Genomic DNA, 18,653 nt, shown 5'->3' on the forward strand with positions numbered 1-18,653 from the left:
CAGAGGTGGCTCCTTGACTTTGTCTTTTGAAGGAATTTAGCTGCTTTAAAGAACAGAATGTTCCTGGTTGTGTGGTTACAAGAACAAAACAACATCATACTCGTTTGGAAATGTTCTGGAGTTTTTTTTATATTTCTTTAGCAGTAGTCCAGGAAACTGTGGTCGCTGTCTCACTGTGGTCAGTTAAATGCAGTTGGCTCATACAGTATAATACTTGTATATCAAACCAGCTAATGGTTCACCAGACATTTATTCAGTTGTCAGCTAAATATTTTGTTGTATCAGAAATTCAGTTTTAGGTTAAACTGATTTTATTGTTTTCAGAAACGGACAACCGTCTAGGGCAAGTTTTTGAAATGTTGTTTATTGTATTGTTATTGTCAGACAAAAAGAATATCACAGAGCACTATGAAATGTGATCAAAGTATAGGCCTACTTGGAAATAAACTTCGTCTATAAAATATTATATGTGATGTCTACTGTATATAATATTATATTTCTTTAACTGCTGATCTCCTGGGATTTTCATGCACAACAATAACTTTCAGTAACAATAGCTACTTAAAAGTGACCTTGTTGTCCTCTCCCAACTCGCTAAACAGTATGTTCACCCTTAAGCCCCGCCCCTCAGCCCCTAAGGCGCCGCCCACCAACCTGGAGGATCTAATATCGCATCCGTCTCGCTCTGCACCATTCGTCTCAGTATTTCATCCTAAAAAGTGCCAGTTTCTCTGTTTGAGCGGAACCTCTTGTTGCCGGTCGCCTAAGATTGTTCATACGGACTGCGCATATTGTTAGTATGAAACACCAGCCGTCTTCTGTTTCCTTTGACGGAGCCTAGACTGGGGGTTGGGAGGGGATAACTAGATCTTTTGACCCCAGCTGCATCATTCCCTGGATAACGGGCACAGAGCCACCCGACAGCCTCAGTTGTTGTTTCCTTTTTTTTGCTGGCATCTGCTGCATGTTGCTTACATTTGCATCCACACCAACAAGCCGAACGTATCAGGAGATGATGGACCACTTTCATACCTGAAGAAGAAATTAATTAATTTGGATCAGAATATTTGATATAGTGTAGTTAATTCATTGAGAGTAGAACAAGAATCAAGGACTTGGTGACGTGATGGAGAGTGTGGAGAAGGAGTGCGGAGCTCTGGGTGGATTATTCCAGGCCATCGTCAATGATATGAAGGTACCAGCTGTGTTTAATTGATGCAAAGTATCCAATATGTAGCAAAACGGATGACTGTGTTTTACTGCCTTTGTTTTCATTAGAGCTCCAGCTGCCTGCACCACTGATGCTGTGATTAATGGTATGGGGGTCTCAGCATGGAGGGCTTTGTTGTGAAATGAAAACTGGTCCCCTTTTGTATATGTTAGAACATACAATATGTTGAAGCATGTCTTTCGTTCCTTTTGTGTTTGTTATATTTTAGACAATTTAAAAGAATGTGCATAGTATAAGAGGTCAAATCATTTTCAAATAATATAAGCCAAGATATAGCCTTTGGAAGCACCTTATATGTTAGAATATATATCTGTTTTTTCATACGTCCTGGTGTCTGATTTAGTATGTTTAGGGTAATATTGAGATATAGTTCTAGTTTTAAATGGAGCATATAATTATATTTTAACCCAATGAATTATTCCTGATATAGCACTTAACATTTACCCAGTAGTGGTATTAACATTTTGTGGGATGGCATCTTATGTTTTGATGCCGTTGGAAGTTGTGGCACATCCGGTTGTGAGTGGCATGTGCCACTGGAAGTTGTGGCATATACCAGTGATTTTGTGGCACTTACACATGCTGCTGCATTTTGATACCATCGATAATCCATTTTGGAACATGTTCATCTAAGAGACACTTGAGAAGTCAGCAGCACACAAAACTCTACTGTGCTGTAAAAATTTATGGAATAGCTATTAGCCATTGAAAGAAGTATTTGAAAAATAGTGAACCCATGTGATTGATGCATCCAGAATTTATCCAGAATCACTCTTAATGTCTCCCTGCAACCATGTCTACCTTGTATGTCCATTGCATGTTTTTGCAATAGTATACATAAATCTGTGTTTTTAAGCACTCATCCTCTATTAAGAATTTGACAAAGGTGCAAATATAACATCTATGTGTGTGTGTGTGTGTGTGTGTGTGTGTGTGTGTGAACAGGTAAAGGCACAAGTAACATAATTTACAAGTTAATTTATAATACAGATAAATCAAAAATAATTAATTGATGGTTAAATACTGGTGGCTTTAAATATCATTTATGCAAACAATTTGGAGGAATGATTGATTAAAATATATATTTCTCTTTTGCTATTCTTTTTTACAATGTGAAAGGAATGGAAGTATACATTGCCTTTTGGTTTTAGATGGCATCTTTAGACCTATGTTTACACAGAATTGTGATGTGCCAGTTTATAGATGTCCAGGACACTTGCAATTTCAACTGTAGGGTCCTTTCATATGTAATTCCAGACAAAGGACAAACGGTGCCACTGTATAATCTTGTCATATTCCACATTGCTAGTCTACAAATGATCTAAGCCAAACCTGATTGTAAATTCTTGGTGGCAAATTGTCCTTTTTCTCTCTTTAAATTTTACAGTTAAATTTTACAGAATAATCACACATTGGTGATCACAATGACATCTCTTAACCACACAAATATAATGAAAAGTTAAGCAGTTTAAATATTTAAGCTGTTAGAGCACATTTTCAAAATAAAATGCCTATGTTGTTAAAGCAAAGTAATAAAAGGCCAACATGTGTTATGAAATGACAATGGCTTTATTACAATGGCATAATGCGTATTACAGCAGAACATGAGACAGACCTAAAATACAGTGTAAAATAATATTTTCTTATCTATTACATTTATGTGCGGGTAGCCTGCTAAAAGCTAATGTCTGGATGCAACGCACGTTATGCAGTATGTCCGCATGCCAGCACTGTGGTTGAATAAACTGGCTCGTATTGTTGACAGCGTCTACAATATGCTTTAAAATACAGTGGCATGTGTCAGTTGACCAGACGTGCCACAAAATTCAGTGGAACGTGCCACTAAAAAAACAGAAATGCCACTGGATGTGCCACAAAATCCACCAAAATGTAATATGCCATACCACTAGATGTTACAGGTTTGGTAATGGTGCACTAACAAATCTGCCCAGCTATCGGTTGTCCAATAAGCAAAAGACATTAACCACTTTTGGACTCCAGTCAAAATATCACTCAGGTGGACTCGCTTTCATATAGATGATTTCTTAAAGCAATGTTGTTGCGCAGGCATTAAAAAATATTCATTCATAAAGTGATATAAATGCATTCGCATCAGATTCATTTTAACCTGGACCTCAGTTGCACTCTCACTTCTTCAGAATCCTGTTTTGTCTCATAATTAATTATTTTTTTGCATGGAAATAAAGTGAATATTTATTTTAGAAAAGGATATAAATGCATTTATGCTCAACTGTGGGTAATGTTGGGATTGATACATTTTGTAATCACAGTTGTTCAGTCTGGTCCAATATAGCCTTCCAAATATCAGTAAGAGAGACAATATAACATGGCATGTAAATGATTTCACTACACTTAGCACAATGTGCTTTCCATATATTTATGTTTAGAAAGCCTATTGTAGAACATGCCATAATTAACCATAAGTGTTTTTAAAATAAATATTTTTGTGGGAAATGTGTGATGTCATTAAAATTAGGATTAGTGATAGACCAATTATCGGCCATGACGATTAATCAGCCAATATTTGGCCATTTTGCGATCATCTGTATCAATAACCTTGTTTGTTTGGCAGATTTACAGAAGTGTTCACTTTCCCTTGTGCCAGTAGATTTGTCAATGGATAATCAACACTTTTTGTTTTCAATTTTTTTCTTTTCACGTTTATGCGAATTTGAGACAATATTGCATAAATTAAGTGTTTGTTTTTCTTTAGAAATGTTGTGTACTTATTTGCTGTTGTTAAATTGCATTATGTTCATCGGCATTTGTATTCTTTCTGCACTGTACATATCAATATCGGCATCGCCATAAAAAACAAAACAAAAAAAACATAGCGGTCAACCACTAATCAGGATGCAGTATTTTATTGAAGGTGGGAGCTAAGGTCTTTGTACATTTACGTCATAAATTGGATATAATCTCTCCTGTAACACAGTTACACTTCGCAGCCTTTTATGGCCATCTCTCAGACATGATCTTGTTTCCTTCTGCTATTTTCAAGTTTTTTGGAGTGCTTTCCAGCCTGTTGCTTTGCTGGAGCAGAACCCTGTGGCTGCATGTACCATTCCATAAATGGTTTCCGTGTTCTCTTGTGGCTCCTGTAGTGAATGTTATTACTGAAAGTTGGTGTTTGAGTCAAGTTCAGTGGCCAGATGCCAGATCTGGTGTTCATATATTGTGAAAGGCTCCAGACTTGGCTTAGGACAAATCCTGGCAATGCTCAGCATGTTTGACATGCAGTTTATCAACACTTGGAAAGAGGGCACAGATGATATGTGTAGGTAAGGCAAACTCCTCTTAAAAAATGCTCATATCTTTCGGTACTCAGTGCCTTCAGCAAAGACCAAAATCTATAAAAAGGTTTACAGTCAAGCCCAAAGGTTTTCTTTCAACTGTATGAAATAAAACAGAAAACATATGGTGCTTTCCCTACAAAAATGAAATTAAATGGAATTTAACTAATATTAAATTAAATTCAATAAACCTAATTATAATCAGGAGTTCATAACAGTTCATTTATTAAATTAATTGATTATAAAATGTTTTAATTATGTTTGTTCAATTGTGAATTGTTTTTTTAAACATATCATTTCAGTAAATTTGCTCATGATATTCATAACTCTAATAAACTATGTAAAACATATAAAAAAATCACTTTGTCTGTACATATAGTGAATAGCATTCTTTATTTTTATATTTTTTATATTATTTTGCAGTAAGGTCAACATCTTTGATGTTTGCAAACTTTATGATGGTGATGGTATCGGTGATAAACAGAGCCTTCATGAAAAAAGATAATCTCAATGGCTGAAGGTCATAGTTTCATTTTGAGTTGGTGTGTTACGTCTTTACACTTTGTTTGGTGTGTTTTTTTGGCCACAGGGGCTGTAGGATACCTTAAAAAGGGTAGTATGCAGTCTAATTGGAACTGACAACATATTTTAGGGTTAATCAGACTTTCAGCTAATGATTGGATAAGAATCTACGATGGCACCGCAGATAGCCACCACGGTGTGGAGCTCTATATTTCTTCTGCTGTTTTTGTTTGTTTGTCCTTTGCTTAGTAATGTCTTTTAGATCAGTTTCACCAGAGACGAACTGTTATATATTCAGCAGCAAACACAAGGTAATTTTTTACCGGTATTTGATAATTCTGATGTTTTGTTGCACATTTTTGTTGGAGGAGCTGCGGGCTGTACAAGCGCACTGAAATACGCAAGCGAGGGAAGCAAGCCGGCGTGCTGGTCAAACGGCATCAATGCGACTTCTGACAAATACATCTAGCGAATCTATGCTCTCTTCCTAACAAAACGGACAAACTACTTACTAACCCGTACAAATAAGGACTTTGCTAACTCTGCTGCTCTGTGCTTCAGGGAAACCTGGCTGAGTGAAACCATTACGGACAGCGCGTTACATCTGCTGGGCTTTCAGCTGACCAGAGCAGATCGCATAACAAAGTTATCAGGGAAAACGAGAGTCAGTGGAACATGCTTTTACATCAATGCAAGTTGGTGTACAGATGTAACAGCTTTGAAGAAGATGTGCTGCCCTAATTTAGAAGCGCTCTTCCTCAACTGTAAGCCTTTCTACTCGCCACAGGATTTTTCCTTGTTTATTCTGGCGAATGTTTACATTCCTCCACAAGCGAGCTTGAACACAGCGCTGCAACAGCTGGCTCATCACATCACAGACACAGAGCAACAACATCTGGACTCACTTATTATTATTCTTGGGGATTCTAACAAAGCAAACCTCACACGTGAACTGCCCAAATAAAAACAACACATTACATGCCCAACCAGAGACAGAAATATACTGGACCACTGTTAAACTACATTAAAGGATGCATATCGCTCTGTCCCTAGAGCAGCTTTGGGACTCTCTGATCACTGTCTGATTCGTCTTTTTCCAACCTACAGGCAGAAACTAAAATCAGCTATACCTGTAGTTAAGACTGTAAAGAGGGGACCAATGAAGTAGAGCTGGAATTGCAAGCCTGTTTTGACTGCACTGAGTGTTTTTGAAGCTGCAGCCACTGACCTGGATGAGCTCACAGGTTAAACAGCTGTGCTGTCAGAACAACCTGGAGCTGAACACACTTAAAACAGTGGAGATGATATTGGACTTTAGAAACACCCCGGCATCGATCCCGCTTACCATTCTAAACAGCACTCTGGCAGCAGTGGAGTCATTCTGGTTCCTGGGCACTACCATCTCACAGGACCTGAAGTGGGAGACCCACATTGACTTCATAATGAAAAAGGCCCAGCAGAGGTTGTACTTCCTTTGCCAGCTAGGGAAGTTCAACCTGCCACATTTGCTGCTGATCCAGTTCTACTCAGCAGTCATTGAGTCTGTCCTCTGCACTTCAATAACTGTCTGGTTTGGTGCAGCTACCAAGTCAGACATCAGAAGACCTCAAAGGATAGTTCAGACTGCTGAACGGATTATTGGTTCTCACCTTCCCACCATTCAAGATCTGTACACCTCCAGAGTGAGGAAAAGGGCTAGAAAAATCGCTTTGGACCCCATTCACCCAGCACACCTTTTTGAACCGTTGCCCTCTGGCCAGCGCTACAGAGCACTGAGTCCCAGTACAGTCAGGCACAAGAACAATTTCTTCCCTCAGCCCATTAACCTTATGAACAGTTAAAACTGCCCTCAATACTCTCCATTATGGCAATACAATCATGTGCATTTTCAACTATTCATTCTTAAATATATTCCATTTATATTTATTTGACATATACTACCTCTTCTGCACAATACATGCAATCACCTTGCACATAACTGTATACAACAAATTTGAACAACATTATTATTGCTGTAAGTTTCCTCTATATATTTATCTGTTGTATTTAATTTGTATTCTTATTTCACTGTTTACGTATATATGTTTATATGTATATTTCAAATGTTTGAATGTATATGTTGTATATGTATATTTTTTGTAAATTCTCTTTGCACTGGAAGCTTCTGTCACCATGGCAAATTCCTTGTGTGTGTAAGCATAATTGGCAATAAAGCTCATTCTGATTCTAGTTGCTATTTGGAACTCAGTTATCTGTAAAAACTATGGCGATAGTTGCTGAAAGGTTTTTATTATTATTATTACTATTCCTCCATGTTCCTCTGTGGCAGCGATGACGGATTGTACAGTTAAAGCTGCTTGGTTCTTCAGTATAACAGTAAACAATAATTAGCACCTATTGGGGATTTCCTGGATCTTAATCTTTCATCATTGGCAATATTCATCCACATTTTTATCCTCACTTCAATGCATATTTAGTGTTCAAAATTGAATTGAGGGTTTGCAAAATCCATTATCTTGTGAATATATTGGCTATAAAAATCTTGATTTGGTAAATACTTAAAAATAGAGCATAATAAGAGTCCTCTTTGAATTTCAGGCTTGTTTATAGTTAAAAGTCCCATGTTATGCACCAAATCTGGATTCTTTTGTTATTTAAATTTTGGTTGCACAATCAATTGCATCTGGGATTTTATTTATTTTTGACTCTTGGAGCTTCTATGTCTGCACCTGTCATAGTAAGGAAAGACAAGGAACATTTTTACCATCCATGAAATACTTTATAAAAACCTTGCGGTTGATTAACAGCTAAAACGGAATAGTTTAATCAGAGAAGATTATACACAAGTCAAATGGGTTCAACCTGATTTTTGTTAATCTATAATGATAGGTAATATAGATGTAGATAAAAATATGCTATAAAATATCCTGAACTATTTAAATATATATATATATATAAGATGATGACATAAAATAAGCTAAGTAAATAAACTCAAATCTACTGCTGCCTTGCAGTATATGTGAATTGGCCACAGTATCAGCTAAAGTGACCAGGCTGATCAAGACGTATTAAAGTTAAAAGCTGGCTGATACTATGTAAATGGGGGGATCCTCCTGGATTTGAGGTTCTAAGATATGTTCTTAACCTGCAACAACCTTTTTGGTTTAAATCTGTCTCAATCTCAATCTCCTCCTGTCCATCATGCCCTTGCTACCTGAAAGCTAATTAACCACCTGTGAGATAGATATGTTAGAGTTAGTGCTGGAGTCTAAAAGATATATTGAACTTGTGCGTTTTTGTTAGTTAAACTAGGATTATGTTTAAGGCAGTTTTAGAAATGGAAATTACTAAGTACAAAAATCCTTCATTTTATTTACACAGTGGACTGTTGCGCTGAATTACTCACAAGTTACACATACTGTATAATAACACAACACCTTAATTCCAATGTCAACAACTAAACCATCAGGCTCTCTTCTCACAGGGAGTGAAAAGCACAGATCCATGCTTTGAAAGAACTTGTATTAAATAATAAGAAACCACTGTATATTGTTCAGAATATATGTATCTCAGGTGTTTAAGCACGTGCCTTGTGTTTTTCTCTACATTTGGTGGTTTTGTCAGCAAATCTGGTCTCAGAAGCCACACATGCAACAGTTTTTGACTACCACTTTTCCCTTCTTTCCAACTTTTAACGCAAATATGCTTTAAGAATGTGGTTGACATTCAGTTGGACTTTAAATCTGATGAATATCAGTTTCCAATTGAAATGCACTTTTAAAACACAGGTCAAATATTTTCTTAGACTTGAGACCATGCCTTGTCAAACAGACAAACTGTTACCTACAGATGGTTTAGTGTTAAGTCTGTTAAGCATTTTGGGTTATTTCACCCAAAATGAAAATTCTTTCATTATTCACTCACCCTCATGTCATTTCAAACCTTTATTACTTTCCTTAGTGGAACACAAAATGAAAAGTCAGGCAGGATGTGAGCCTCAGTTAACTTTTTACATTAATTGTATAGAAATAAATATGCACTGAAAGTGAGTGGTGACTGAGGCCAACATTATGACTAACTATCTTTCTTTCTTTAGTGGAACACAAAAGGAAAAGTCAGGCATGGTGTGAGCCTTAGTCACATTCACTTTCATTGTATGGGAAAAAATATGCACTGAAAGTGAATGGTGACTTAGGCTAACATTCTGCCCAACATCTTCTTTTGTGTTACACGGAAGAATTTCATACAAGTTTGGACAAACATGAGAGTGAGTAAATGGTGACAATTTTTGTTGTCACCATTTGTACATTGTAAATGTAATTTCCCTTTAAAAAGGGCTTACAGCACCATTTCATAAACACTTTTCCAGTCCATATAAATTTTGGTTTTCTAAAGACAGACATTCTCTTGAATTGATCCTATGTTAGTTAAGCTGTAGGCCTAGGAACAGCAGGTTTTCATTTGTATTTTGTAAAAGTTATTGCGTCTTGAAGCTTGATCTGAATCATATTTTTAAAGATCTTTAATCTCAGTCACTCTGTTATCACTTTACTGTTGTTAACTGAGAACTGTTAAGCCATGGTGACAGACAAGGTCTGCACAACTGGACAATATTGTGCTGATGTAGAGAATGTTCTCCCAAAACAGATGCAAGAGTGTGAAAGAGTGACTGTTTGTACTTAAAGAGACATCTGGTCCTCATCTGAAGTGTTTTGCACTGTCTTTGTGGTTCATGGGTTTCTAAATGTGTCTGTATTGGTTTACCTATGTGTATGCAGTCCGGTGTTGAGGTTTATGTCCATTCTAACTTTCTTATGTGTCTCTTTCTTCTTCCTCTTCTGTAGTACTCCTATCCAGTGTGGGAAGACTTTATTGCAAAGGCCACAAAACTACACTCTCAGCTAAGGTGATGCCCTAACAGTTCACAAGATATTTTCTTCATTATTTAGTTTTTTTTTTTTTTTTTTAATAAATGAACTGGCTTGACAAGCGCTGTTTTCTTTCCAGTGTTGACAATTTTCTAATTTGCCAATAGACTCAATGCAAACACACATGGACAAAATTTCGATATCATCGTTTTTGTAAAATAGGTGTCCATTACACATTTTTATGTTCATCATAATCTGCAATCTCAGGATGGGAATGAAATTGATATTCATTCATTTTTATTTCTATCTCGCTTGCTGTTCCTAAATTGGTGCTAAATGTTTTTTGTAAATATTTGGATGTTTGTTCCCTTCACAGAACTACAGTTTTGGCTGCTGCAGCTTTCCTTGATGCCTTTCAGAAGGTGGCAGACATGGCAACCAACACGAGAGGTAAGTCTTTCCATTGAGCTGGAGAATTACAATTGAAATAATGAGGTCACAGTGACGAACCAAGGTTTTTGGGGTGCAGTCAGGCTGATGGGTGACTATATCAACCTATGATTGTCAACAGTGCCAAATGTAGTCTATTAAATGCCATTGGAATGAGGCAGAGAGTCATCCTCCAATCATAATACAGCAGAAAGGTCTCTTTGGGTTTTAATTAGTTTTTTGTTGCTCTATATCTCCCATTTTCATTTGCTTTTAGGACTGATAATGAGGAAATGACTCAGAGTCATATTTCCGCACTGTTTAAATGTGCTTCTACCAAGCAACCATCGGATATCTGAAACTGAATCCTTCCTGCGCCATTAAAGTCCTTCGTTACTGCCTGCAGGGACCAGACAAGGCCAAACAAATCTAGTCTTTATCAACAAGTCATAGTATGTGGGTCAGACATAGCTGACAGGCTAGAGCAGAATTAATAATTTATATCTGTATGGTAAATTGCATCACATGTACACAAGTGCAAAATGCACTGGAACTTAATCTTAATATCCCATGCAGTTCATGTGCGATTGTGTGTACAGTACTAGGGTGTTTCCAACCACATTAGGCAAAGGTCCCAGCTGGTATTGGCTACCAAAATCTGCCAGTTCAGCTTCCACTGGAATTATATTGCTTAGATACCTCACAGAGACCACATACTGAATAGATGAAAAGCACATGTTTGTCTTCCATTGGAGAGAAATTATGATGGAATAGTTTATTTTAAACATTAATTACGCACATACAAGTGTTTTGGCGGTTGGGTTGGGTCGAGGCCTTGTTTACACCTAGTACTTATGGTATGCTGAAGTCTGCATAATTAATATATATATATATATATCGGATAGTTAGTTTATTTTAAATCAGTATCTAGTTGGCAACGTATAGAACTTTTTCAATTGTTGATTGACAAATGAGAAGGTGGTCCTTCATTGTCTTCCAGGAAGCATCAGGACAGATTAGCATTTACGCTTGAAATGCTTTGTGTCGCATGCATTTTCAGCATTTTGTACCCCTTTTACATTGTATTTAGTGCTGTTGACTGTGATTGGATCACCCAAAAACAATGTTTATATAAGGTTTAATCAGGCTCATTGCAGTAAGCCATTGGTTTGTGTTCAGCAGAGAGGTTAAATCAATGCTAGGAGCATTTTTACCCCAAAATCCAGTGTGGTAGCCTGGTTTAACTTCACTCTCAACCTTGTTCGCTCTGCCAGTCACTGCAGTTTTTGAGTGACCAATAGCTTTATTGAAGCTGGTTAAATCACAACACTTGCAGTGTAAGCAAATTAAGGCTATATGTCCACATTAATCCAGATACATTTGCAAACTGCGTTTTCGATTTTGAAACAATCTCCATCCACACTGCCATTTTCAAGCATTTTCCAAAGGTTGCTCATCCACACAGAAACATATTTAATGGCCATTCCATATGGTCTGAAACGCAATTATCATCTTATTCTGTCACCAGACAGCAATTCCCAGTAAATTTCCCATCGCCTTTGAAGGATGCAATGTGAAGGTTGTACAAAGTAACATTCGACTTTAACAATGGTATCAAAGTGTATCGCAGGTACAGCAATGGTGCTACAACATGGGCCGCCATCTTGAATGTTTTGGGTTACATGGATCACATGACAACAAATACTTAAACTTTTTCAGATATCTCTGTTTCCCTGTCCACATTAGAATGCAAAGACGTCATTTTCAAATGTACCCATTTTTAACGATGGCCGCTTTTGCTGTCAAAAACCCGCATCTCAGTGTGGAGGGAAGTCCAAAACATAGAGAAAAAGATGGGTTTTCAAACGAAAACGTATTAGTGTGGACATGGCCTGAGTCACACTGCACATTTAATTGTTTCAAGTCAAGGCCAATGCAAAGTCTTAAACTAAAATACAGCCACCTATCCACCTTCACCCTGTTGCCCGGTCCAGAATCATTACCATATGTCAGTGAACCAGATTGATTCCATTTGTCCTGGGGGAATGCTTTGTTCTGCACAGGACTCCAAACACACAGCACTGCCATAAATTAGTTTGGTGAACTGTCAATACTTTTAGTGGATGCCTGTCATCTGAGTATTTTAACCTCTGACCTTGTCTGACTGTGAACAGACCATTATTTATGACTTTGCGTTGATTTAAAAGTTACAAGTAGTTATACTATGACTGTAATGTATTGAAGGACCTTTGGGCAGTGACCTTTTCCCTATTTTTGTTTTTTTATCATTTTTGTGTGGACAAAATGGCCTTGTTTTTTTGTAGTGCCAAATTGAAATTGTATCTTCACCAATCCACCAATGAGAGTGCAGTATATCATCTCTGGTATTAAGTGTCAGCAACAGTAGGCATGCATTCTCTTTGAATTAGAGACAGGTTAGGGGCACTGGCACAGCTGGAGATCTCGCTAAAATACTAACATCAGACAGATTCTCATCTCACTGACTTCTTTCTTCATCACCCCAGTTAGGAGCTCCATAATCACTCACAGTCACTGGTGTTACCGCTTTGGACTTTCACATTAACAGAGGACCAAGACCCTATAAATGTTGCACGTGTAAAGTGTTAGATCTTTGGTTAATCTTTCAAATTCATCTTTATGGATGTATAACTGTACAGTTTAGTTTGTGCATCTGTTTGAGCATCCCAACCAGCCTGACAAAGAAACACTGGCTCAATCAATGGTGTGAATTTGGGGCAGAATTACCTTTTTGTCCAACCAGATGGCAGACGGCGGGACTGTTTGGAAAACCTTTCATTATTTTTCCGTTAATTCCATTTAGCACAGAAATGACAAATTTCACCTAAAAGCCAAATTTAAAATGTATTAACATAATTGTATTAGACAACAAAATACCTAGAAAATAATCACACTAAAGATTCGTTACATTAATATGGAGATGTTACACAAAGTTGCACAAATTATTTTTGTCTTAATTTTAAAGAGTATATCTATTGTTTTATAATTTCAAACCTTACAATTAAATGTTTTGTTGAAAAGTTTGCTTATGCTGACTTTCTAATAAATGCAATGACATTCATATATTTTTAAGTGTGACTTATCTTTCCAAATCTTACCTGTTTTTGTGACCACAGTACTGTAGGTGGAGGGTCAGTTGTTTGTTCTTATATTTGCTTGTAGAAATGATATATTCTCAAGGAAAGGTCAGTTAAAGCTATAAAGTAGAAAAGGAGTCCAACTGTCTGGCTTGTTTGTGATCTTTATTGTCATAATTTTTATAGAGAAGATGTGCAATTTGAGGGCAGTCTATCTGAGCACATGTAAGACAGGCAGGGAAGTGTTTGATGTCTATTTGACTTGCGTTTGTGTGAGTGGTATCTATGAATAGCTGCATTTGCTTACATTCACTTCCAGTGATGAATGTCAGAGGGGGATGTTTACTGGAACACAAGTCAGTTGTAATGACACATGCTTTGTTCGACTAGGTTTTTAGTTACACTTCCAAGTCATTGTGTATTTACGCTGATCAGCCACAACATTAAAACCACTGGCAAGTGAAGTGAATAACATTGATTATCTCGTTACAATGGCAAGCAAGTGAACAGTCAGTTCTTGAATTTCATGTGTTGGAAGCAGGAAAAATGGGCAAGCAAAAGGATCTGAGCGACTTTTATGAGGGTCAAATTGTGATAGCTAGATGACTGGGTCAGAGCATCTCCAAAACGACAGGTCTTGTGGGGTGTTCCCGGTATGCAGTGGGTTAGTACTGTAGGGTATTACATATATAATTTAGAGATGTGGACGGGATCAGTTATGTAGGGTATTTTGCATGCATTCTACCACCATTATATGTAAGGATATTTGGTATGCTAAATTTAGAAGGGAATTTAGGGTCTTGAAATATGTGAGCTATGAACTAAATTAAACTGTCCTTATTGTACCTTATTAGGTAATGAAATGTATAACGGAATTAGTCGCGTTTGACAACCATTATTAATTAGACCATTATACATAATAATAATAATAATTTATAAACCTAAATCTAATCTAACACATACAGTGAGGAAAATAAGTATTTGAACACCCTGCTATTTTGCAAGTTCTCCCACTTCGAAATCATGGAGGGGTCTGAAATTTTCATCGTAGGTGCATGTCCACTGTGAGAGACATAATCTAAAAAAAAAAATCCAGAAATCACAATGTATGATTTTTTAACTATTTATTTGTATGATACAGCTGCAAATAAGTATTTGAACACCTGAGAAAATCAATGTTAATATTTGGTACAGTAGCCTTTGTTTGCAATTACAGAGGTCAAACGTTTCCTGTAGTTTTTCACCAGGTTTGCACACACTTTGATTCTCTATTGGGTTTAGGTCTGGAGACTGGCTAGGCCACGCCAGAACCTTGATATGCTTCTTACAGAGCCACTCATTGGTTATCCTGGCTGTGTGCTTCGGGTCATTGTCATGTTGGAAGACCCAGCCTCGACCCATCTTCAATGCTCTAACTGAGGGAAGGAGGTTGTTCCCCAAAATCTCGCAATACATGGCCCCGGTCATCCTCTCCTTAATACAGTGCAGTCGCCCTGTCCCATGTGCAGAAAAACACCCACAAAGCATGATGTTACCACCCCCATGCTTCACAGTAGGGATGGTGTTCTTGGGATGGTACTCATCATTCTTCTTCCTCCAAACACGGTTAGTGGAATTATGACCAAAAAGTTCTATTTTGGTCTCATCTAACCACATGACTTTCTCCCATGACTCCTCTGGATCATCCAAATGGTCATTGGCAAACTTAAGACGGGCCTTGACATGTGCTAGTTTAAGCAGGGGAACCTTCTGTGCCATGCATGATTTCAAACCATGACGTCTTAGTGTATTACCAACAGTAACCTTGGAAACGGTGGAAGCAGGGTGTTCAAATACTTATTTTCCTCACTGTATATACATAAGACAGGTTGGTGAAAAGAGTGATCAGTACAGTGAAAATGTCTGTTGACAATACCTTAAGAACCATTTATCCTTCTTTGAGTCTACATGCTATTGTATTACCCAAATTATTTAATTAATACACCAGCACTTTATTGGAGACATACTTGCATTCTTTGTGTTGCTTGCTTCTTGGCGCTTGGTCAAAAGTTTGTTCCGTCTATGTTTTTGACTCTGTATGATTGAAGTTTATTGTCTGTATGAATTAGTGAGGTTAGCTGTGAAGCGAGGCCTTCTCACTCCTTCTCGGGATGTCGAGTCCCGAGCTTCCGTGGATCTCACATGGGGTAGAGTCAGCGCGAAGCCTGAGCATTCAGCGGAGCAGAAGATGAAGCAGAAGAGAAGAGACAGAGAAGAGAAGAGAAGAGAAGAGAAGAGAAGAGAAGAGAGAAGGAAGATGGTGTTCTTCCTGTTTGGAAATATTTAAACTGAAATTGGCCGCATCCCCAAAGGTGTCCTGCCCCAATCAGAAGTGACTTTTCAGAGTCACATGGTCGACTGGGCTGTCCATTCTGATAGTCGATTTATGGTCCTTTGTTAGAGATTCTCACTATTTTCCTGCTCAAAACTAGTGCACATTTAATCATGAACTTTATATCTTGCAAATGGTACAAGAGACACGATATTCGTTGTCATCAGAATTCTCTATGTACCCAAACAAATGCTTGCATACCAAATATGACATTTTTCATGGCTGTTATACGTGTAGGTAATAAAACATGAAAATCCCTGTTTACAAAATCATATTGGTTTTACACATCATTGTCCATCCATCCATCCATCGTCAACCGCTTATCCTGTGTACAGGGTCGCGGGGGGCTGGAGCCTATCCCAGCTAACATTGGGCAAAAGGCGGGGGACACCCTGGACAGGTCGCCAGTCCATCGCAGGGCCACACATAGACAGACATACACTCACACTCACCTCCACATCCACATCCACATCCACATTCACACCTAGGGCAATTTTTTTTGGAGACACCAATTAACCTAGCCTGCATGTCTTTTGGATGGTGGGAGGAAGCCGGAGTACCCGGAGAGAACCCACGCAGACACGGGGAGCACATGCAAACTCCACACAGAAAGGCCGGGGCAACCAGGGTTTGAACCCACGACCTTCTTGCTGTGAGGCGACAGTGCTAACTGCTGCACCACCGTGCCGCACCACACATCATTGTATTTTATCAAATTAAACCATATAGTTACCATTCTTAGTAGAGTGAAATGAATCATACAAAATTAAAGATTATACTTATCACTTATAGGTGATTGCATATCGCTACACACATTTTAAAGAGGTCCATCAGTCTATAATCATTAATTTGTCAGGTACAAACGTTACCACAGTTCAAAGTGATTTTCAGCATTATGTAGCAAGGCTAGATTAAGATGAAATGTCATAGAGTTGTGCAAATCTGATGGTCCTTGTAACCTTACAAAAGTCTGCTTTAACTCAAGTAGGTCAGGTTGCTGAGGGGCCTTTCTGACCAATGAGGACGTCTGGTGTACGAATGTGTGTGTGAATGGGTGAATGAGTCACAGTGTAAAGCACTTTGAATACTTCAAAACATTTGCTTTGAATACTTTGAAGCTCCTGACCCGTATGATGATTGTTGTTGTCAGACGGGCTGGTTTGAGTATTTCTGTAACTGTTTATCTCCTGGGATTTTCACACACAACAGTCTCTAGAGTTTACTCAGAATGGTGCCAAAAACAAAAACAATCAATGAGTGTATGATACTTGTTGATGAGAGAGGTCAACAGAGAATGGTCAGACTGGTTTGAACTGACAAAGTCTATGGTAACTCAGATAACCACTCTGTACAATTTTGGTGAGAAGAATATAATCTCAGAATGCTATTCTGAGATGCGGGTTGGTGCTGTTTTGGCAGCATGAGGGGGATCTACACAATATTAGGCATGTGGTTTAAATGTTGTGGCTGATCGGTGTAAGTTTAATAATGTACACAGGACATACTATGACTTCCATGGGAAAGCATAATGTAGTCTTTTATACAATTTCACTTTGCCTTACTAGTGATAGAAATAAGATAAAGAGTTGTGCATGTATACCTCAACACTTGGTGTAAAAAAAACTTGACGACGTTAACAATCACAAGTTATTTTTTTGATTATGACAAAAAGTTACCAAACATAACAACAAAAACAACAATAAAAATGGTGTAAATAAACATACAAACAGTGAAACCATGAAAGCTCATTAATTATCCAAGCCTGATGCATCCTGGGAACACCAGCTTCGAAAAGTTAAATAAAATGTACTTATTTTAAGGTCACAAAAAATCAAGCTTACATGGATGGTGTGACCAGTGTGGGACCAAACAAAATGCCACTCCTAAAAGCAAATCAGATTTATTCAAATTAGCGAATAAATATTACGAGGTTTCCTACTTAGGATTGATACATGACGATGCATCGTAAAGATAACAAACAATCATAAATAATATTTAATTATAAGCTTGAGCATTAATTTTCACATATTTTAATTGAGTAAAATTTCAGAATTTACTTAATATTTTTAAGTTCACGCTTAATCTAACTTTAGAAAGTACTTAATCCTTTCTTCTATATTAACTTCATCACTACATGTTTTTGTTCAGTATATATAGTAGAACAAGAACAATTCTAATACTCATTAAGTGTAACATTGGCCATATCATGTTTATGCAAGCATAATTCAATCCTCCAAACCTCCTTCCAAAATAATTTTCTTGAATATTAAAAACAAAACTGTCCTGGAAAAATTAATTAGATGTGTTCATCTTTTAATTTTTGGTTTTAGGGTCGTAATTGTATTAATAAATAAAATCATGCATACTTTTAAACATTCTCCTTACACAAGTTGTCATGGTTTTCAGGCCTGATTTGATATTACAAAAACTCCTATCTTTCTTCCTACTTGTATGAATGTAGATGTCTCTAGGTAGGCAGAGTGATTAAAATGTGGATGAAGGGTAGATTTTTTTTTAATGTTGTATTTCACTTTTGTTCTTATACAGTGCTTTGATGTTTAAAGTTTATTTAAAGCTGTATTTGCCATTTCAACTGGCTTGCTTTGTGCATGCATACAGTTAGATGTCACTATTAAAGCACTTCTTGAATAATCTTATGATATGTCTATATGTGTTTGTAATGTGTTGTGTAATGTCTAAAATTAGTATGTACTCATAAAACATAATTATTCACATTATAGAGCTTTTTCATTTCCTGTGACATTTATCACATACCACAGTTAGAGTTGGCTATTGAGCATC

The 18,653-nt window shown here is 37.3% G+C and overlaps 1 protein-coding gene and 1 long non-coding RNA gene across 5 annotated transcripts in view; one reads left to right on the forward strand and one right to left on the reverse strand.

Moving 5' to 3' along the window:
* LOC127661430 (protein MTSS 2-like) overlaps nt 1-18,653 on the forward strand; it is a 51,267-nt gene that overhangs the window by 3,231 nt on the left and 29,383 nt on the right. For 3 of the 4 annotated variants that reach the window (XM_052152137.1, XM_052152138.1, XM_052152139.1), the window contains exons 1-3: nt 1,031-1,195; nt 9,912-9,973; nt 10,312-10,385. In XM_052152137.1, the coding sequence (XP_052008097.1) occupies nt 1,127-1,195; nt 9,912-9,973; nt 10,312-10,385 (205 nt within the window). In that variant the 5' untranslated portion in view covers nt 1,031-1,126. Of the gene's footprint in view, nt 1-1,030; nt 1,196-9,911; nt 9,974-10,311; nt 10,386-18,653 lie in introns of those variants that run through there. The other variant, XM_052152140.1, reaches the window with a different exon arrangement.
* LOC127661432 (uncharacterized) lies at nt 896-13,694 on the reverse strand. The gene is made up of 3 exons (XR_007972762.1): nt 13,502-13,694; nt 13,131-13,227; nt 896-1,032 (listed from the first exon to the last, which is right to left on the reverse strand). It is a non-coding gene; the product is annotated as an uncharacterized LOC127661432 (long non-coding RNA).

The sequence above is a fragment of the Xyrauchen texanus genome, chromosome 21 (genome assembly GCF_025860055.1).
Source record: "Xyrauchen texanus isolate HMW12.3.18 chromosome 21, RBS_HiC_50CHRs, whole genome shotgun sequence".
In the NCBI taxonomy this organism is placed as follows: Eukaryota; Metazoa; Chordata; class Actinopteri; order Cypriniformes; family Catostomidae; genus Xyrauchen; species Xyrauchen texanus.